This window comes from Girardinichthys multiradiatus, chromosome 10, assembly GCF_021462225.1.
Source record: "Girardinichthys multiradiatus isolate DD_20200921_A chromosome 10, DD_fGirMul_XY1, whole genome shotgun sequence".
Classification (NCBI taxonomy): Eukaryota; Metazoa; Chordata; class Actinopteri; order Cyprinodontiformes; family Goodeidae; genus Girardinichthys; species Girardinichthys multiradiatus.
In genome coordinates, this window is record NC_061803.1 from 31,940,199 (window position 1) to 31,962,963 (window position 22,765).

General features: G+C 40.2%; 1 protein-coding gene across 3 annotated transcripts in view; it reads right to left on the reverse strand.

Moving 5' to 3' along the window:
• Positions 1–754: 754 nt before the first annotated feature.
• stxbp4 (syntaxin binding protein 4) overlaps positions 755–22,765 on the reverse strand; it is a 61,306-nt gene continuing 39,295 nt past the window's right edge. For all 3 annotated transcript variants that reach the window (XM_047377837.1, XM_047377835.1, XM_047377838.1), the window contains exons 14-21: positions 20,358–20,482; positions 19,818–19,907; positions 19,652–19,717; positions 5,908–6,087; positions 5,581–5,697; positions 5,340–5,389; positions 1,730–1,866; positions 755–1,592 (exon numbers count right to left, since the gene is read on the reverse strand). In XM_047377837.1, coding sequence (XP_047233793.1) covers positions 1,579–1,592; positions 1,730–1,866; positions 5,340–5,389; positions 5,581–5,697; positions 5,908–6,087; positions 19,652–19,717; positions 19,818–19,907; positions 20,358–20,482 — 779 coding nt within the window. In that variant the 3' untranslated portion in view covers positions 755–1,578. The remainder of the gene's footprint in view (positions 1,593–1,729; positions 1,867–5,339; positions 5,390–5,580; positions 5,698–5,907; positions 6,088–19,651; positions 19,718–19,817; positions 19,908–20,357; positions 20,483–22,765) is intronic.

Genomic DNA, 22,765 nt, shown 5'->3' on the forward strand with positions numbered 1-22,765 from the left:
TAGAATTTTTAACTATTTCTCACTGCATGTACAACAATCAAAATGGCTGTCCTGCAGCCATGGGTTTTGAACATTTGAGGCAGTAGGAAGAATGGGCAATGGATCAACGTTTTGCGTAGTCCCTCTAAAGGACGGACAATTTATGTACACACATTGATGTTCTATCGTTCCCTGAAAGGGGTTCAGGAGGTGAACCCCTTTAAGTGTTCTAACTAGGATTCATGCATTCATCTAGTTTGTGTCTAAAGTTTCAGAACCTACTGGGTTTATTAGCAGCTGTTTGCTGTTCTTTAAGCTTTGAAAGGGCCAAACGTTATCACTGCTGAGGCTTAAATTCTACTTGTTTCCTCTCTGATTGGGTACTTCAGGCATCTCATTTATTCTTAGTGGTTATTTGATGTGATTTGTCACTATAACTCCGCCCCAAGGTCCTCATTGGTTGTTGTTGGATCTAAACAAGTCAAGAGTTAGAGCTGATCTGGAACCAGTTTTGCTTAGAGAAAGTTGGTTGCAAACAACCAGAACCAGAAGTGCTTGGGTTCAGGAAAAAGAACATTCAACGCATATAATATTTTCAGAAAAGCAAAACCTAAACCACACTGACACATTTTGCAGCCTTATTTTAACCAAATGTTAGAATTTAATGTATACCCAGAACTTTTAACTCATCTTTAGAGATTTAAAGCTGTTTCAGCCAAAAGCAGAGAAGCCCAGATGTACGGTTTGTTGCTCTCAAACAGAACAGCACCTGAAGTTTTTCAAACCAAAATATTTATTTATTTGATTGTATCAATCACAACCCAGCTGGTCAAACAGAGCAGCAGCTTCACAAAGCTGATTTTGGGTACAAAGAACAACTAATGATCCATGACCTGAATCTTAAGATTTACTCTGAAAGGAACAAACAGCTGATAACTCCCTCCTGGTGTCCATGGGTAAATTGGGTGAGCTGGTTTTCTCTTGATGCTTCATTTTCTTGGCTAATCTACTGCACAAACACGAGAGTTCAGCTTCTAAGACACAAAGCTAAACACGGAGCTGTTAACAGTGACAGAAAGCTACAGAAACTTGGATTCTACATGTATGGATTCTGGATGGAGCAGTAGCTACAGAATGCGGCAACCATTTAACTGTGATGTTGAAGTTTCTGATCTCTATAGATCGATGATGGTGCTTACTGATACAGAATATGGGTCAGAGTTAAGTCTACACCAATATTACAGGAGTTCCACGTGCCGATCACTTCAGATTGATCTCTGATCACAGTGTAACTGACGATGAGTGGGTCAAGCTTTGAAACATTCATATCATCCATCAGTTTTTCCAGCATATTAGCCTGCAGGAATGTTCTGCACAGTTTCTGTTTCAAAGCTCTGTGCAGGTATAAATGCTGAGATGCAGATGCAGACGCTCAGCTTCGCCATAACAAACAGGTGTCATGCAGGTTTGCTGCAGGAGTCCCTTAGCAGGAGGTGAGGAGATGAGGAGCGTTAGGGACGACACTGAAGACGACCGGATGAGGCTGTTGATGTCCGGCTGATGCCTTGCAGACTTTGGTCTCCTGCAGCAGGTGCTTCTCTAGAAGGTCAGCACTGAAATGGGGAGGATAGTCACTCACAGTGGCAGCTTTCAGCTTCATCCGGCAGGAGTGGCATGCAGGGCAGCACAGACACAGAAGAGAAAGAGGAGAAGGAGGAGGAAGAGGAGGAGAGGCAGACAGCTCACTTACAGTCCACCTCTAAGATGGCTCTGACGGACCGTGTGAGCTCTTTTGCTTCCTGGGCAAGCGTAGCTGCCGTCCATGGACTTTTCCTGTAGCGAGGAGGAACTCCGTGAGATGATGAGCTTGCTTTAACATCTCCAGAGCTGCGAAAAAGGAAAAGTTGAGTCAGAGGAGGAACAACTACAACACAAATATCACAAACAAATGCTTTCAAAAGAATTTGTAAAACAGAGTTTGAGCTGTTCTAACCCTGACTCTGAACCCGTTGGACGTCACTAGCAAATATTCTTCAAGAAATGTCTTTTATTTGGTAGCTGGATTCAAATTTACCCCCCAACCCATTTCTGTATGGAGTTGGTATATTCCCACTGCATGTGTGGGTCCTCTTTGGGTACTCTGTCCAAAAACCACAGTCCAAAAACATGCATGCCACATAGCAAAAAAGATCTGGCCTAATTCTGCTACATGCATTATGCAGTTGGACTCAGCCAACATACTCCAAAGAATGACAACCCCTTGGGGGTCCAGAACAGGTTTCCCAGATCTGGAACTCGAGAACCGGAACACACGGTGCTGCCATTTTCATGCTTGACAGCTGGTAAAATCTTTTAGGTCTGAGAGCCTCACCTTGACTCTTCCAAGCATACTTCTTGTCATTGTGTTCAAACAGCTTAATCTTTGTCGCGTCTGGACATGGAATCTTTCTCAATAAGGCATTTGGTATGTTCATCTGTTCAGCTGCAGAGTTCGGTCCGGTTTAAAGCTGTTGATTTTTGAACATAACTTCTTCCTTTGTCAGCACCCTCTCAGTACTGTGAAATGTTAGACCGTCTTCACTGTGTGCAGTAACACTGATGTTCTATTCATTTCCAATTCATGGAAGCCTTAGCCTTGGTGGTTCTTGGGTTGTTTTTGAACATCCTAACCAATTTCCTTCCATCTGAGGTGGGCAGTAAGGCTCTGCTTCCTGACCTTGGCAAAGTGGGAGACATCTGATTAACCTGTACTTACATTCAGTTGTTTGAACTGTTTATTTTGGAATCTGCAGTTGTTTACAAATGTCTCAGAAAGATTCTCCTGTCTTGTATGAGTCTACAATTTGTTGTTTTTAAATTTCATAGAGTTCCCTGGAGATTCCCATAGTTCTGAGTATTGGCCTATAAAATGATTGCTTTAAAATGGATGTTTATGCAGCAAAGAAAAACAACCAGCTGCATTCAAACATGATCACTAATCAGAATCTTCAGCGGTATGACATAATACCTGTGAGTTAGAGCTCATCACTGTTTTCTCTGAAGAAACTTGATCTTGGACGTGGGCTGCTGTTCAGTTGCTGTTAAAGTAGCTTTAAACTGCAGAAAACATTTTATCTGCAGAGCTTCAACCCATGAAAGCTTTAATTTCCTACAGATCTAATGGTGAATTTTCATCACAGCTATACCGACAATTTCTCTGAGACCAACTTTCTTTTCCATAACCTTATTTTGTTACTGCGGTGACCACTGAGTAAATTATGGTTTAAATCTGTGTCAGAATACAAAAAGTCATTAAGGGAGCCTGAACAGGCCATTTATTTCAGACAAAAAGCAACAATGCTTCATGTGTGCTTCCTTTAATGAATCAATGGATCACCGGGTGACCTAGAAACGAACAAGCAGGTGAGTAAAAATAAAAAACAGGACCAGAGGTCCGATATGGGTGTGTGGTGTCCAGCAGTTATGAAACCTCAAGTGTCCCACTGACCTGCAGTGAAATAAAAGAAGCTAGCAGGAGGTTTCATAGATGGATGACTTAATAGCATGACCAAGTGACCGGATTTACAGAGTCCATCTTACACAAGCTGCGAGGGGGAGCGATAAACTGGGATCAAGACACCATGTAGGAACAAAAGGATGAGGACAGATGGAAGGAGACATGAAAAATAAACAGAGAAAAGAAGCGGAGAAGAACCAGGATGAGAAAAGGAAAAAAAGGCAGTTATGAAAAGAAACAGAATAAAAACTGGAAATAAGTTAAAGACTAGTTTGATGAAAAAATATAAAAAGGTAAAATGCAAGCAAACCAAAGCTGAAATCAGTGTTGAAACAGAAAACAAGAAAGTAAAATAGGCAGGGTGAAGAGATCCACAGTGAAATGTCAGTGGGCCAAAAGCATGTAATGATGAATGGGGAAATGTGAAGAAAGAAGTAAAAAGGTCAAAATATTTGCAATCTGGAAGAGTTGCAAGAAATAAGGGAATTCATCTGAGAAATTAAATAGTACAAAGTACTACCATACTAATCTAACTGTATGCAAACCATGTGATGACAATATTGTTATTCATTTATCCATAAAAGACAATTTCAAAGGCATACGAAGAGGAGAGGCAAACACACGTGAAAGCTATCATTTTGATGTAGTAACAAATTACCTACAGAAAGGTTGAAATCTACCCATTTGTGTCTAGAGATTATGACCTCAATCTTTAAGGTGCTCAACTTAAACCGTGCTAGATGATACCAGCAGGACCTGTTCATCCGTGTTGAGCAACCTGAAACTACTTTAGTTTGAGCTTATCTTCATAGGCTGCCTGTTTACAGAATTTAAAGTTGTATCTGAAACACGGTTCTCTAAGTGAGCACTCTGCCATCAGACTGCAGGTTTAGATTATAACTGAAGTTAAAGTTAACCTGTTTGCTTATTTCGAGATGATTAGTGTTGTGTATTGGTTGTACAGTATATAAATAAAGACCAATAACTGGATAAGGAAAAGTAAGTGGTGACCTCGTACTCTTACTTCAGGTCGAGACATTTCATAATGCTGCTGCTCACTGCGGGCGGCCACTAACAGGAGCCAACTTGTGTCCTACCTGAGCTGAAGTGGGCCAAGCTGGACCACTGAGTGGCCAGACTAATGGGTTCTCTGCTGGAGTCATCATTACATGACTAAGTAACACACATTTCAGTTTTCTTCACTTCCACTTATTTCTGTGGACTAATTTGGTGAATTTGGTACATATGTAGCTATTTAGAAATCAAACATACTTTAATTTTTTATTAGTTTTATTAGTAGAATTTTCTTACTTTATTTTTCACAGAAATAATATCAAATAAAATAAAATCCCTAAAATGTTAAAAATACCAACAAAAAAGTTAATAAAAAAACAGTTAATTGTATTTTATTCTGTTTAAACATTTTTCAACATTGTTCTCCCCTCTGTGTATCATAGTTGCATTTATATTTCTAGTAGCACCATTAATGAACAAACACACACTAGATGTGTATATCACCAGCAACACAGCAAGACAATGTGGTATAAATACACACAAAATGCAACCACAGTGCATTTTCTATCATTATGGTGTAATCATACACACACACATACACAAAGACTGTAAATAACAAGCAAAACAAACATGTTGAGACGAAGGCTGCTGGTTGCTACGGCAACCATTTTGCCTGAGGAATTGGAATCGTTAGTGAGGAACTCTAACGAAAAGCAGGCAGCCAATCAACCTTTTGTCACTCTGACACACACCCACACATGCACACACACACACACACAAACACACACACACACACACACACACACACACACACAGCTTCAGTCCACACAGACAGGTTCATATTGTGTACCTGTAGCTCTTTATGGGTCCATGACTTTCCAGCAAAAACTCCTGAATGTTCTGCAGAAAAAGCAGAAAACAAACCAAACATGGTTATGACTCAAACTTTGCCCATTCACCTCCACTATCTCTAGTTCTGAGGGAATACAACACATCAGTTTTTGCTGCAGAACTTTCAGAACTTCCATTCCAGTTTGATTAGGATGCAGAACCATGGAAGGTTCGATTCAGGTTTTGGTTTAATCTCTCACCTCCACAAAACTTAGTAGCTTTCCTGTTGACATCTCTAAGCCCTTTTTGGCCGCTTCACTCTTCCGTAGCTGACACTCCAGTACAGCCACCTTCTTCTTCAGCTCCTCTGTTTCCTCCTAGTTTAGAAGTTAAAGAATAGCTTTTTTACATCTCTTTGCTGAATTAAATGGAACATAAAGTTGTACAGAGCATTGTTTAAATTGCTGATAAGCTGATTTTTTCTCCAGTAGATCCATTTTAACTCAAATGATTTTGTAGTCTTCAGGTAGAGCTGTTATTCTATAGCACGCTGCACGTGACACAGTGTTGACTCAGTAGCGGGTTACCTTCTTGGTCACTGCAGGATGCTCCACCCTTTGAGTCTTCAGCTCAGCGATTTCGGCCTCCAGCAGGTGGATGACTTCCTCATAGTCCATCTCCATCCCCCTGGCCTGCTTTTGGGCCTCCTCAGCCAGCTGGATCCGGGTCCTCAGAGTCCGACTCTCTTCTGCTCCAACTTTGGCCTCCTGCAGAGAGTTTATGGTAAGGGAGGAACAGAAGGTCTTTTGGTGAACATATTACCCAGGAAAAATGTATACAGACTTGGTGTTATGTGCATGACCAGCTGAGCTCATACTGTAGTGCTTTGTGGGATGCTTTTTGCTCTGGACACAAAGGGTTCATTGAATCAGCAGGATGGTAGACCACAGGCAGGTCTGTCGCATCTCAGCGTTTCCCTCAGTTTGATAAGGTTACCAGCATTTGAAAAGCAGCATCAGTGCAGGATTATCTATATTTTTCTTTCTGAAAGAAGGCAATGGCTCTTTTCTTTCTAAGAACGATATGAAAGCACGACAGGTTTGCAAATTGCATCAGACTGAAGTATAAACATAATTCTGGAACAATGTACTTTGGACAGATGAAACCAAATTGGAAATATCTGGCTAAAACACAGCACTATATTTGGAAAAACACAAACGCCTCAGATCTACTGCCAAGCATGGTGGTAAAGGGCTGATGGCTCGGGCTGATTTTGCAAATACAGGAACTGGGCACCTTCTTGTCATCAGCTTCTTTTACAAACACTAAAGGCAATGATTCAGACACTTTTCACCATCTCTGTCTGGTTTTCACTAACAACAATAGACAGAATTGGGTTGTTAACATCATCATGCTGCTGCTATGCCTCTGAGATGCCAACCAAGGAAATCACAGTCCTGCACTGGCTGACCTATGTAGAGCTGAGCTGGCTTCCCCGCTCCAGAGTGTGATGTAGAAGTTACATGGTAATTTTCAGCAAAGACACATCAGGAAGAGATGGTGCAGAATCTCCAACATTTCTCCCTACATGCAGCTTTTACACTGAAGTAAATTGGAGGACATGAGAAGTTTCTTCAACGTCTGTGACACCAACCTGAGTTTTAAAAGCTCGTGTATGCAGGAAAATTATTGGCTTGATTTGTGATCTCAGAACAAGCAGAGGAAACTTAGGGGTTTGCCTCTGCATGCTTATGATGGAAATGTTTTTCGAAAGAGGATCTTAAGAGGATCTTAAGTCCATGTAGTTCGCAGTATACCAAACAATGAAGGTGTTGTAACGGCCTAGTCAAATTCCAGACTTCAATCTGATTGTAATGCTGTGGTGGGACCTTCAGAGAACTGACCGAACAAATGTCTGCTAACCTAAATGAAGCAAAGCAGCATTGGAAAGAAGATTTCCTCCACAGCTCAGAGTTATTGCAGCTGTGGGAAGATCTACAAACCTCTTAACACACTGCTTATGGATTTTGGTTTGGATCTGTTGTTGGTTATCTAAAGTGTCATTTGTCTGATTTTAAACCCCAAAAACTTTATACTAAACGTATTTAAGCATCAGTCTTTTCATGTGGTCCCTACAGGGCTCCACACTTTTTGGGAATGGGAATCAGTCACTCCCATTGCTGGTGGGACCAAACTAGTGGCAGTAACTCTGGTGCATGTTTATCTCATAAAACTGTAAAGTTATCAATTTTTAAAGACTTGCCAGAAACACAAGTACTCTGCTAATATTTAAACAGGCAGCAGCACGGATGAACCCGGGTCCCCACGAAGATCAGACCCTGATCTTCAGCTCCAGTATTTAGATAAGAAAAATCTGACTGTTTGCAAAATTTGTTTAATTTAATTTATTCTTTGCAGCAAATTCAACAGATGCTGGAGACTGAAACAAAGCCAAGAAGACTGTCAGGCCAGAACATTAAATTCTGTTCTTTCCTATCAGAATTCTTTCAGTTCAACATTATTTCTGACAAGGTCATCTGTAAAGATCAAACTGTCTGTCAGGGTTTAAGGAGAGTTCCTGATGTCTTATCAGTACCTCTCAGGCACAAGGACACAATCCTGCATTGAGTTTCTGGTGAGAAATGACATATTTTTTTCTTTTTGGCTCTTTTCTATATCTCATCTGTGAATAAACGTGGTTTGGACTGTCAATAACACATGATCCTTAGGTTCTACCTGTAAAAATCCTGAGAAAAATATAAACATACTGTATGATCACTGTTATATAGTTATATAACATATTTACATTAATGAACTTTTTCCATCTAAATTAATGAGGAAGTAAAATTTTTCCCTATCCAGATAAAGCTATAGCATAATATAGATGATTATAAAAAACGTTCCTGTTTCATTAAGACTTGTTTAAGATGCCTGGAGGTGTGCACCTCAGTTGAAAAAGGTGTAAAATGATTAGAGTTTTATTATTTCCCTGTGGAAAATAATAAGACATGCAAACATGCAGGAAGAGGAAGTCCATCTGTTAACGTTATCACTCCCAGCAGGACTGCTTATGCTTCTAAACCTCTACAAATTGCTGTTCCAAAAAAAGATCTCCGTGTACCACCCATCTGTCTCTGTGAGCTCACCTAGAGTCAGGAAAGTTTTCCTACATCTCTTTGCTGAGTCAAACAAGCTTTTTAGACGCTATCTACCTGGATCATGATTCAGGACTGAAATGAGTCCTGAAAAGGTCTTCTTACCTGGTGCCAAGCCCCTATTTAGGCCCCATCAGACTTTCCCAAACTGACCACTGAAGCCTAGCACGTCCTGGACAATCTCACCTCACAAAAGGAAGCCAGCATCACAGACAAGGCAGTTGCTCACAGATTCGACCTCCATCCTCAATCCACAGCTCCTTACAAACTCTGGTCTGAGACCACCTCCCTCTGCAGCTCAGAAGTAGGGCAGATTTAATTTATGAAGGCTCTGGCTTTCATGTGGTTTAGAAAAAGGAACTTTGGACCATCAAGGTGTAATACTGGAATCATATTTGTCTGAATGTGACATTTGCTGTTTCCATATTTCCTGGACAACAATATAAAACTAGCGAGAGGTCATAATTGTTAGCAAAAAAGATGAATGCATGATAAAAGTACAATTTAGAACAAATTTGAGTTTTAAGGGCATTGCGCATGGCATAGCACTAAAGCGCGCCACCAATATATGGAGGCCTCAGTCCTCGATGCAGGCGTCCCGGGTTTGAGTACCGACCCAAGAGAACTATGCTGCCTTTCTTCACACTCTATTCACCCACTTCCTGTCTGCTTACTTAGTGCTGCAACATTTGAACCTCAGTGGCCAAGGCACTTTAGCATCATTTAACAATGTTTCATAAAAGACCAAAGATAAATCAGAGCAAAGTCCAAAAATTTCCTCATTCACTAATGACTTCAATGCAGGCTGTTGGGAAATTTCTCTTTCAAGAATCTAGAAGCGTACATTAACATGTTGAGAGGTCCCACCGAGGCCGGCTTTAAACAAATGCTTGGTCCCCTCAAATCAATTCTCAATCACACAAGCAATTTAGTGCCACACCAGCTGAAAAACACTTGCATTTTCTTCCAATCAGCATCCAAGCATGAATGCGTAACACATTGCCTACATGTTTTGAACTCATAAAATCCAGCTGTTGACTGATGTTTGTCAGGTTTAATGAAGAGACAGAGAGGGAGATATACAACCAAACAGACAAATTAGACCATTTTACTCATTTCACTTAATAATTTTGATGGTAAAGTCTGAAGAAGAAAAGAAAAAGCAAGACCACAACCATTTTTCTGAATGTCTAGTAGTCTAACTCTCACAATAAAGTGTTGATAATAAAAAACAAACATACAGTAGTGTATTATTACAGCATAATGGCCAAACTCTGTTCTGTGTAGGTAAAAGTCACTTTACCTCAATGAACTCTCTGCATGCAAGCATTTCTACTCCCAGTTGAGGAATCATTTTGCTAGGTAATTAGCATTATAGGCTAATATTTGTTGAAGGCTGAATATAATGTTCTATGATAGCAAGCAGCAAACAAATAATTATGAATAAATAGGAAAAATGTACGTAGCTGTCTGTTCGATTATATTCGCATAATAATAGAGCCAATGTTAACATTAACCACCTAAAGAAGGTTTGTGATTTAAAATGAAAGGTGGTCATTAAGTTGAGCTACGTGAAAGTGTGGTGAGTTATGTTGACTTGGTAATGGTTAATTATTAGTATAATGTTTCAACTCTGTCAGAAAACAGTCATATAATGTTTATTGTTTTCTCACCTGATTCAGTGAGTCTCTTTGGATAACAATGCATAGCAGAACATTGATTTATTTCATTTATAAATTTTGCAGCATAATTCCAAGAAAAGGGACGCTATAAAAGCATAAATATATCCTGTTTTTTTTATTTTAATTTTATAAATTAATTTGGCAATGGATGCCCTTTTTTGGCTTAAGCACCTTTCTCCAAAAATGTACGTGCATGTTCTGGTCTGGTTTTAGCTACCTGGATGTCTTTTGTATTTTCCTCTTCAGCAGGATGCTGTTTCTCAACATCAAGTCAAAGCTTAACAAAGTGAAGGCTGCACCTTAGTGTATATTAGATGAACTCTTAACAGCGTTTTGGGCGTTTCCAATTGACCAATATAATTTTACATTGGCAGTTGATTAACCAATGACCATCACTGATTGATGATGTCATGTTCAACAGACTGTCTTTTTCAAAATAAATGAGCTATTAATGAGTAAAAAGACACAACATTTTGAGATGTGCAGGTTTTTACTTTTCTGCCACCAATGACAACTATTTTGATGTGAATAATTACTAAAAACATTCCAAATGTTGTAAAAAGCAGCCCAAATTTTAACAACCCATCCAAAACAATTTTTTTCCAGCCCAGCCCAACATGTTTAGAAGAAGCCCAACTGGGAGGAAACCCGTGCAGTCTGGCAAATTGCACAATACTACACAGTTTACCCCAATCCCATAAAGAAAACACTAATCAACAACAACATTAAACATGCACATAATGTGTACCCATGATGATGCCCACTTCACATTTCTGCCTCCCCCCTCATGCATGCACAGAACCGGCCCTGGGTCCCACACTGAAACAAATCATGCTAGCTTGCAAATATGTTCTGCTCTCTCCTGATACTATGCCTGTACAGTCAGATTTAATGCCTCCTGAACATACAGTACTGTGCAAAGGTTTTAGGGAGTAGTGAAAAAATGCTGTGAACAAAGAATGCTGGGCTGCACGGTGGTGCTGTTGGTAGCACTGTTGCCTTGCAGCAAGAAGGTCCTGGGTTCGATTCCCAACTGGGGGTCTTTCTGCATGGAGTTTGCATGTTCTCCCCGTGCATGTGTGGGTTCTCACTGGGTACTCTGGCTTCCTCCCAGAGTCCAAAGACATGCCTGTTAGGTTAATTGGTCACTATAAATTGCCCTTAGGTGTATGAATGAGTGTGTGCATGGTTGTTTGTGTGTTGCCCTGCGATGGACTGGCGACTTGTCCAGGGTGTACCCCACCTCTCACCCATATACTGCTGGAGATAGGCACCAGCTCCCCCACAACCCACTATGGAATAAGCGGTAGAAAATGACTGACTGACTGACAAAGAATGCTTTCAAAATGGAAGTGGTAATCATTTATTTTCATCAATCAACAAAACGCAGTGAATGAACAAATGAGAAATCTAAATCAAATCAATATTTGCCCTTTGCCTTTAAAACAGCATCAGTTCTTCTAGGTACACTTGCACACAGATTTTGAAGGAACTCAGTTGGTAGGTTGTTCCAAACATCTTGGAGAACTAACCACAGATCTTCTGTGGATGTAGACTTTCTCACATCTTTCTGTCTCTTCATCTAATCCAAGACACACTCCATGATGCTGAGATCAGGGCTCTGTGGGGCCATACCATCACTTCCAGTAAGTCTTGTTCTTCGTTATGCTGAAGAGAGTTCTTAATGACTTTGGCTGTATGTTTAGGTTCACTCACTTAGCATTTTGTAAACTGATAAAAATAAACAATCATCATTTATATTTCTGAAAGCATTCTTTGTTTATAGCATTTTTTCACACCTGCCTAAACCTTTTGTACAGTACTGTATATTTTCTGCTCGTGTTTAAATACTGCTGTATACACTCAAACTTTTACCCTGCTTGTGGGTAAAACCTGTGCTTTCAGCTGTGTTTTCTCTGCTCAATAACCTCTTGGAAGTCAACACTTAAGGCCTTGGGACAGCTTTTCATGTCCATCTAAATGAGACTCTCAGATGTTGCGAACAACTACCTTCTACTATTTGAACCTTTTTGAGCTCAGCTGAAGAACCACAATCCTCTCAGTGCTTTGTACTTTTACTACAATGTCATACAACGCATTAATTTGCTAGGTTATATACAGTTCCCTCAGAAGAGGAGATGAGAAAAAGCGAGAAAATTATTTCTCCCCAGAGTCAGGACCCTTAATGGTCCATAGTGCGAGGGCACAGGGGTTAAAAATTAAGCCACGACTGCTTCAGGGTTGAGCGGACACAAGAGCTAACTAGGAGGTACAATATGAATTTGACTTTATGTGCACATCATGTAGAGATGGTAAAGTAACACTTTTATTCTAATAACTGGAATTATTACCAGGAAGAGTAATTACCTTGTTGCAAGAGAGAGCAAAGAAATCTGGGAGCAAATAAAATATTGGACTGCAGGTTTTCTTCCCACAGAAGAAATCAAAGCGCTAGGCACAGAATTCAAACAGAAGACATTTTTGCAAAAGGAAATTTCAGCATAGGAACAAGCAAGATTTTTTTGTACATAAAAGCAACGTTTTAAGCAACCTCTATCTTAAAGTAAATATAAGAAATTTCTGCTCCTAAATTGAAAATATATGCTGCAAATTTTTGGAGGACAATTTCACCAAAGTAGGTTCATGTTTTGTAAAATGACTGGCGTGCAAAGGGGGGTTGAAGTCAACCAGTCACCATAATGCCTCTGACTTCTCAAGTGAAGTCAGTTGAGATTAACACACATGGCAGTTCGCTGGAACAAACATAGTTTGTTAATGTTAACGGGTGGCAATTTGCTTTGTAAGGATATAGGGAGGCATGAATACTTGCAGTGAGACGGATGTAGGTTTTCAAGATAAAGAGCAGCAGCGATCTGCTTTCTGCAGGATGAAGTTGTTGACATGAACATAAATCTGAAGTACATTACGGAGTGTTCATCAGAGATCAACATTAACCCGAGGCAGACATGAAGTTGTCATGTTTGGGGGGTTGGCAGGACCAACAGAAAGTATAAATACAGGGGAGAATAGATGAGAAGGCATGGCAAACAGCTGAGAGTAATATGGGGAGTAATGAACAGCAGCTGAGAACAATGACTACAGAGAGCTGAGGGAGAATAATTAACAGGGGCAGAAAGGATGGAACACCGGGAGGAAATCTAAAAGAATATAAAACAAAATGAACCTAAGAATGAACCATGAACCTAATCTACAATGAAAGAACTAAAATAGCAGCAAGAAAAAATAATAAATAGGGAGGAAACAGAGATAATAAAGAAACTCAAACACCTGATAGTAGTATGGTTTTATCTCTACAAAAGAAGGGTATGTAGTCTAACCCATCAGACTCCACTGCCCATCTCCATGGAAACTAATTACCCTCATCCATGTATGCCACCTCACATCTCTTTCACTGTAATATAGTCACACATTATCTATTGTATAAGATTGGAATATCGTATGGAATATCGCCTTCTCTTCAGAAGACCTTTGTACAACCAAAACCCTGACCTTCAATAAATCATCGTCGCACAGAAGAACTGTGTGTCTGTGTCTGATCAACAAACGTGCAGACACAACACTGGTGTTAAAATTAGACTCATCCAGCTGATTTTTGGTGCAGTGTCCACTCAGCATGTACTTGAAATGTAAGGGGTTGTTAGGTAATTGAATGATCCCAGCGTGATGATTTGTCCCTCCAGCTGTGGCCTCGACCATCTTTACAGATGACCTCCAGCTTCAAGGAGAGGGACGATCAACACACCAACCAACTACTTTTTGGAAAAGGAGGAATTATGGAGGAAAGTAAGCACAAGCTGCACAGCCTGACAGCTAAAGGGAGGACAACAGCTAATCCTGAATCAGCTCAGATGAGATGTTTTACCTGTTTCCCATCTGTTACAGAGTTTAAATAATTTCTATATCTTAAAATCAGTGACTAACATCAGAACAAAACAATTTACTGCCCATCAGCTTGTTGTAGAGCATAAATCAGCCCTCAGATCCTTAGTTTAACACATATCTGGGACAACCCAGGACACGCTGGAAGGACCATGTCTCTCGGCTGGCCGGGGAATGCCTTGAGCTTACCCCAGCGGAGCTGGAGGAGGTGTTTGGGAAGTGGGAATCCTGGGCATCTCTGCTTAGACTGCAGTCTCGGAAAAGCGGAAGACGATGACGAGTCTTTAGAATTATTAACTATGATTTCCAGGGACAAACACACACGGGCAACTAAGAGTCAGTGGGTGGAGTCTTTTAATTGAAAAGTTCTATGTCCAAAACTATGACTATAAGGTTAACTGGTTACTCTAAATTGCCTTTAGGTATGAGTGTGTGCATGGATTGTTTGTCATTTGTGTCTGTGGTGACCATGGACTCCTGAACTGTCAAGGTTGTACCCCAACTCCCACCCAATGATTGCTGGTGATAACCACCAGCCCTCCCATGACTCTGCATGTATAAATGGTTATGGGTAGATGGATGGATGGATGGATCTTTGCATTTTGGGAGTAGTTTTCTCTGACATGGATCTTTTCAGAAGATGACTTTTAAAATGTGTTTTTTAATAACTGATCACAAAGTGCCGGAAGGAGGAAACTGTTTATTTATTTATTTAATAGATCCATTCATCTATCATGGAAATGGAAAGCACATCAATAAAGAAAAATAAAATAAAATAAAAAGACCAAACCAAAGTAATACTCAGTTAACATGAAACTGAAGTTGAGTAAACAGTGAAATTATTCACTCAGAGTTTATCTTCAGCGCTGCCAAGAATCTCATCATCTCTTTCGATTGTCAAACCAACAGATCGGAAACATCCTGACAGAGTATTTGCTGTTACCCTACATCTGTTAGCTGCTTCTAAATCTAGACATCGATCCGTTTATGCAACGATACAGAAGCTGAGAGGCAGCGAAGTGGGAGCGAACAAGGCCGAGACCCTTCAGCTGTGAATCAGAACAAACGAACGGGAGGAGGAACTATTTTAGAGCCCAAAAGACGAGCAAATGGAGGCCTCAATGTCCTCCTTCTGCTGAGTGGGTTCAACTCAACCTCCCACACTCTCACACACTCATGTCCAGGAGGCTTTACTCCCATTCTGTGCAGTGTGCATGTGTGTGTGTGTGTGTGTGTGTGTGTGTGAAGGGCTCCACCTGCTGATCTATTTTTACCGAAACATTCAGTCATACAAATTCTAAATTTATCAGACAGCGCTCCTGTACCACCTTCCAAGACAAAAAAATACTTTGATTTTGTTAAATATTTCACTTCTGGGTTTGTGCTGCAACAACAGACATAAAGAACAACAGAAGACAGAAATCTTAATTTTACACCCTCAAGTATAAAACTGGCAGATTTGCATTGTCAGCGTGCACAGAACCTCACAACATTGCTCCTCTGAAACAACCCTTTAGGAGTGTCATCTGACGTGGAAACAAAGGAGGGAGTTCATCTGCTTTGATTCTGCAAACCTTACTGCAAACACACATAGCCTTTGCTGTGCTGACTGAAATATTAACCTTTGGCCGTCTTTCCATGAACCTCAGAGAAGTTCTTTCAAGACTCTTTGGAAAACTATTTCAGGTGACCAGCTGATGAAGCTCATGGAGAGAATGGTAGGGTTACAAAGCAGTAATCAAAGCAAAGGCTGGCTATTTTGAAGAATCTAAAACATAAAAAAGTTTAGATTTATTTCACAATTTTTGTTTACTACATAATTCCATGTGTGTTCTTTCACGGTTTTGATGCCTGTGGTGAGAATCTAGGGTTATGGCAAGAAAAGCTTTCAAACCTGAAAGACATGGAGCTCATTAAAAGCAATGAATACTCAAAAATAGCTGTGTAAACTCTGTGCAGAGAAAGATATTAATCTGAAGTTCTATAAAACCCAATGTGTGCAGGAGCTTTCTTCATGTCAAAATTAAATAGATTGCAAAACAGTTGCAGATATCTTTTTTGCGCTTCAAAGGCAGTGAAGTACGATGTGAACTAATTATGCAGCTGTGTTAAGTATGGTGGCATTTCACTGCAAAAAAATCAGCGAGCAAAAAAGAGATCCGCGCAAGCTGAATTTCAATCCAGGGTTCTTCTCCTTGCATGCGAACGAGCAGGATTTCAACCCGCATGCGCAAGCGATCGAGCAGGATGTCTCTCCTAGGGTGACCAGATATCAAAAACCAAATTCGGGACGACAATGATGCTTATGAGGGACATTGTGGGACACATTACCAACACTATGGTGACATCATAAAATGTAATTTAACAAATATCTTACATTACATTCATCAATCTCTGCTTTGCCTGTTAGTGCACAACAATCAATGAAAAAGACTGAAAATAAAACTTTTTAAAATGTTTTTGGAAGTTTAACAAAACTGTTTAAAAACTGTTTTAAAAAGATTAACAAGGCTTATCAGAAAAAAAAAAAACAACTTTACAAGCTTTTAAAGTTTAAAAGTAATTATCGGCTGCTGTTACCTTTTCTGTCTGGCAGTCATCTCTGGGTTTGAGTAAAAAGGAGTCCATCAGCAGGCAGCTTTTTCAGCTGTGCATTTCTACAGTGTCGCTTCACATCGTGTTCCCTTTTGTGTGAAACTGAAAAATAACTTTAGCAAACTTCCTAAAAATCCCTCAGAGACCACCTTCCACTGGCCTCACCCAGTTATAAAAAATTTCCCAGTCTTTGTTGTAGCTGCATTTTCTTTTCTGTGACATACTTTTTATTCTATTCTGTATAGCCTACTGATATAACCTCTACAAGAAAATCATCTTCTTCTGTTTTTCTTTTACTAGCATCGTGGCATGCAGGTTGGTCATGACGTGCAATGCTGATGCGTATTTTGATTGACAGCTGATGCGGCTCTGTGATGATGACTGCAGCTCTGCTGTCTTTACGTTTCAGAAAAGCTCCAGTCAAATTGTTCTCTGACTTATCAGAATCTGACCCAGTCAAATGCGGGACATTGTTTCTGTTTAAGGGACACAGGGACAGGAGTGAAAAATGCGGCACAGTCCCGCACAAATTAGGACATCTGGCCACCCTAGTCTCTCTTTGGGGGCGTGTTGCTTTTTGGCAGTGGGTGGGTGGATCCAGTCCGCCTCAAATTGCAACACATGAGTGGTTAGTCCATGTCCTCTGTGATTGGCTGTCAAAAGAGGAAGAACAAACAGTGGTAGTGGAAGAGCCAGGACAGCTGCATGGCAGACCATCAGGAGGTAAGTTACATATGTCCTGCACTACATAATTATCTGTGCATATTGGGTGTGACACAGCTTATCATTTCCTTAGCTCGACATTCAATTCAATAATTTTGGTAATTTACTTTCTGTTGCAGCCGCTGTCTGCCAGTGTGATAACTGGTGGCGGAGATTAATCGGTGGTGGCTGTTGGAAAAACGCAGATGTTTCTGTGGGCGTGGCTTTTCAGGACCTCGTCACGGAACACGAAATAAACAATGTTCAACTGAAAGAACTGCAAACCATTGCAAAATACTCAGAGTCCATAACAGATCTTTTAAAATCTTAAGAAAACTTCATAGAAAAGATATTGTATTGCTGTAGTATTGCATATTGCATCTTTTGAAATAATTCTTGCCAAACCTGCCTACTATACAGCTTGTAAATTAAGCAGAACTTGCCCTGCGCTTCCGAGCCTGAGAATCATCAGAGAAAAATCTAAATAGATTTCAAGATGCCAAAGAACAAACCGATCTAAAAGCGCTGACAAATCACTTAAAGCAGGCAGAAATGTTGAAGAGCCAAGTGAGATAAAATAAAATGTTTAAGAAGAACGAATTTTTCCCTCATCATGTATGATATTCATTCATGATGTTTATGTAATATCATACAGATCAAATGACACAAAGGAGAATTTGGGTCTCTTGGAGAAAAACAATTGCCTTTGAAGGTGAATTAACTTTTCCTCTTCGTTTTAGAATAAAGTAGAAGTTTAAAGAAGGTTTGAAATGTGATTTCCGGAACAAAATGGTGAGGAAGCAGGTTGAACTTGTGTTTCGTGATTAAAGTTGAAATATTATGTTGGAGAATAAAGCAGCGATATTCAGAAGAAAGGGTGAACTAGAGAAATTTTTCAAACCCGTGTATTTACGTTGCAGTGTTTAGATCAGCCATCGACGCAGCCACCTACCCACACGAACATCTGGATCCTCCAGCTGCCACCACCAGTTAATCTACCACACCGGCAGACAGCGGTGGCAATGTAAAGTAAATTACTAAAATATTTTAATTGAATGTCGAGCTAAGGAAATGTTAAGATGTGTTACACCCAATATGCACAGATAATTATGCAGTGTAGGACACATGTAACTTACGTCCTGATGGTCTTCCATGCAGCTGTCCTTTCTCTTCCACAACCACTGTTTATTCTTCCTCTTCTGACAGCCAATCACAGGGGACAGGGACTAACCACTCAAGTGTGGCGATATGATGCTGACTGGATCCGCCCCCACCCACTGCCAGGAGAGAAACCCTGCTCGCCCGCGCATGGATCGAAATCCTGCCTGCGCGTATCTCTTTTTTGCTCGTGGACTTTTAGAGGTGATAAGCCGCCATAGCTAAGTTGATCAGCAAAATGTGTTCTTGGGAACACATTGGGACTGTGTCCCAAGCAGAGTTCATACACCCCTATCCCTAGCCACAAGTATCTGCAGTGGTGCATTATATGTAGAATGATTGGTGTGTGTAGCATATTGGCAGGCCATCATTAACAGATATCTGAATTATCTGCCAGACTTGAAATTTGATCAAGTTATTAAAAAATAAAACATCACCTTTACATTATATGTTTGTGAATGGGTCCTAAAAGCACTTCCATCTTGGATCATGGTCAATCTATCCTTAGTGAACGGTTATGTACCCACTTTTTCAGTTTTTTAGGTAGCATTATTTAAATCTCTATCCAAACGTTGTGCTTGTTTTGAATGGTTATTTGAACATATGGACCTCGACCAAATCTCTCCTTTATCAGACAAAATGTTATACAAAGACCAGCAACTTAAATCAGGGATATTTTTCACTGAAATAGTTCAGGTTAGAGTAGTGTTTTAGAGGTTTTCATTGCACACAAACAGCCTTAAGTGATATTGTAACCCCTCAGCGAGGTGAAGGTTAAATCTAAGGGCTGCATTTGATGGAGGCGATCACAGTATTCCCTTATAAAGGCTCAAACATGCTGTGGGGATAAAGGGAATAACAAAAAATTGGTTTAAACATAATTGTCTGACTGATTAAAATTTGTTTACGGCAATGATAAATCTTCCTCATTCTTCGAAGCTTCTTATGGTGCATCACACTGTTCAGTGCTCGGACCAATAGGTTTTACCTTAAATTAGCTTGTTCTTAATGAAAATTCAGACAGTGGGATAAATTGTATGCATCAGCAATGCCATTATTTGCTTGGATTAGAGACACAATTTATGTGTTGTGGTCTGAAATTGAATTTCGATTGGATCTTTGCAGCAGGTGAGATTTACCTGTTTGACTTTAGTGAGCTCGCCCTCCAGCTCATGGTGGACTCTCTGAGACTCAACAAGCTGCTCCTGCAGGGACAAGCAGGAAATTAGGAAGAATATGAATGTTTTTCCCAGGATGAAACCTAGAACAATCCTCTAACATTTTATCAGACTTTTGTGAAATTACCTGCAGAGTCTTGATCTCCCTCAGAGCCTCAATGTGCTCTTTCCTCAACTTCTCCATCTCCTCAAGGTCGTCTGAGTCTGACAGTGACGGCTGCATAAAGACAGAGTAAATCAGTAATGCAGTAATGTTGGGTTAAAAATACTCCTAAGATGCGTTTGTCTCAGTCATTATCAGAAATTCTCAACAGATGACCCAGAGTTAGATGGATTAAGGTTTTTAGACATCTGATCGAGATTCATGAATTCAAATTCTCATTTTCAAGTTTAACATGTCAATAAACAAAAATGTTTTTTGCTAATTTGAGGTGTTAATGTAACTATTTTCAGTAGCTGTTATTGCCAAAAGGCCAGTGTGTGAACTAATGTGCGTGACAGTTATTCGTGAATCCCAGTAGTTATTGCCAGTTGGTTCTTTTGTTCTGAAGAAAATTTTAAGTATCAGTTAAAAATGTTTAATAAACCCTGAAGATGTTTAATTAGTGTGTTTTAGTTCTCTGATCAGCTGCTTTTTCCCCCCTGGTCTTAGAAGTGGAGCTGTTACCGGTGGATCGGTGGGAGACTCCAGCAGGCTGGAGAAGTCGTCTGACATGAACCTGGAGCTTGAATGAGTGCCGAACAGTTCCTCCAGCTGAGGCTTGAACAGTTCTCGGATCAGGCTCTCAAAGTCTGGAGACACAAACAGGAAGCGTTCAACAGGACTCAAGATGAGCACAAAAGCCATTTGACGGGACATGTTGCAGCTCTTTATGTGATCTATGGTGTGTGCTGCTCTCTGCTTCTAAATTTCAGGTTTTGAGTACTGCTCCTGCAGAGAAACGCTGGGGTTTTTCAATTGGATTTTGGATCACATAGCAGGATACAGTGCAGCCAGACTGGTAAGCCAGTCTGCGCAACATTTAACATGCCTAAGAGCTAAATGTTCAAGTTGAAGAGATTAAATAAAATGATTTTCATTTAATAATCATTTGTTGTACATTCTATTTTTGCCCAAATGGGCGGCTGCATATTGTCCTGAACTCTCTCTGCTTTCTGACTGGACTGTTCTCTGGCTGCTCCTACAAAAACAGAACTGGTTTGTTTTTAACTAAAGTGGAGCGCTGCTGATATTAACTCTCTGTCTGAGAATCCTTCGGAAAATATCTTCTGAGCAGGTTAAACATGTTCAGGTTGTCTTTGACAGATTTGTCATAACTAGTCCTAAGTACTACTAAACTGGTTATCATTAATATTTGAGTCAACCCCAGGTTACTTAGTCTAGATGTGTGCAAGTCAGTCATTAAACATGGAAGAAGTGGAGTAACAGGGCCAAAAAGAAGAAGTAGAGTGAGGAAAACTGGTCAAAAACACAATATTCCAACTGCGCAACTTCATTGTATTAAAGGCTGCAGGAGTAACCTGATGGACATCAGAGAATGTTTCAATATGAACATCTGTACAACACCTTGTTTGCACTGAATGATCCATAAATATAAAAGTATTCCGTCCAGCAGGGGGAGCTATTGCAAATGGCTAGGTTCATGTTGTGCCATCCAGACATGTTCAGGCTCATTTGTGGCAAAAAAAATAATCTGGTGAAGAGTTATAATTCTGAACCAAGATTGACAGAAAATATAGAACAGCTTGAGTACTGTGATGATATCTGTGTCTTCACACAATTAAAAACAATGGGAATGTAAAGTCAGATTAAAAAGGTTTTCATTAAAATAGTTGACTCTAAGTTTAGAGCAATCAGTCTGTTTTAGGTCCATCAGGATCAGTTCTGATGAGATACACAATACTGGCAAAAGTATTCGCTCACTTGCCTTGACTCGCATATGAACCTAAGTGACATCCCATTCTTAGTCCATAGGGTTTAATATGACATTGGTCCATACTTTGTAACTAACACCTTTAACTCTTCTGGGAAGGCTGTCCACAATGTTTAATGTGTTTGTAGGAATTTTGACCATTCTTCCAGAAGAACATTTGTGAGATCATAGATTTATGTTGGACAAGACGGTCTGGCTCTCAGTCTCCGCTCGAATGCGTCCCAGACCTGTTCTATCGGATTGAGGTAATGACTCTCAGTAGGATAGTCAGGCTCATCAACACCAAACTCTCTCATCCATGTCTTTAGGGACCTTGACTTGTGCACTGGTCCACAGTCATGTAGGAAGAGGAAAGGGCCATCTCCGTTCCCACAAAGTTGGGAGCATGGAATTGTCTAAAATCTCTTGTAGCATTGAGAGTTCCTTTCATTGGAACTAAGGGGTCAAGATCAGCTCGTGACAAACAACCCGACAGCATAATCCCCCCTCCACAAAACTTTACACTAGGCACAAAACAGTCAGACCAATAGCTGGCAGACAAATACCCTTTCTCCTGGCAACCACCAAACCTAGACTAAGATGGAGAAGTGCAATTCGTCACTCCAGAGAATGTTCCCTTCACTGCTCTAGAGTCAAGTGGCACCAGGCTTTATGCAATTGCACCCTTTGCATTGCACTTGATGCACATGATGTATGGCTTGGATGCAGCTGCTCGGTCATAAAAACTCATTCTAGGAAGCTCTCTACGCAAGTCAAGTAAAGTTTATTTATATAGCGCTTTTCAGCAACAAGGCACTCAAAGCGCTGTACACAAGGAAAAACATTACAATGAAACAGAAAACCAAACACAGAAAAACAAATCAAATGACATTACTAATCCTTGGGGGTTTTCTGGTTCTAATCCAATCTTTCTAATAGAGGTAATTAGCTAATTAAGTCCTCTGTGGTAACGAATTCGTCCTGTGCTAGAAGAAAATTGATAATGTTAATCCTTGAGGTCGCTGGTATGAGGCAGTTGTGGTCCCATCATTCAAATAGTAACAGTCATGGGGACTCACTGAAGTCTAAGTAGAGAAGCTGGGTCACTGGTAGGTCCAAATTTACGCATTGTTCTTGATCCAATCTGAAGGCCACAAGATGT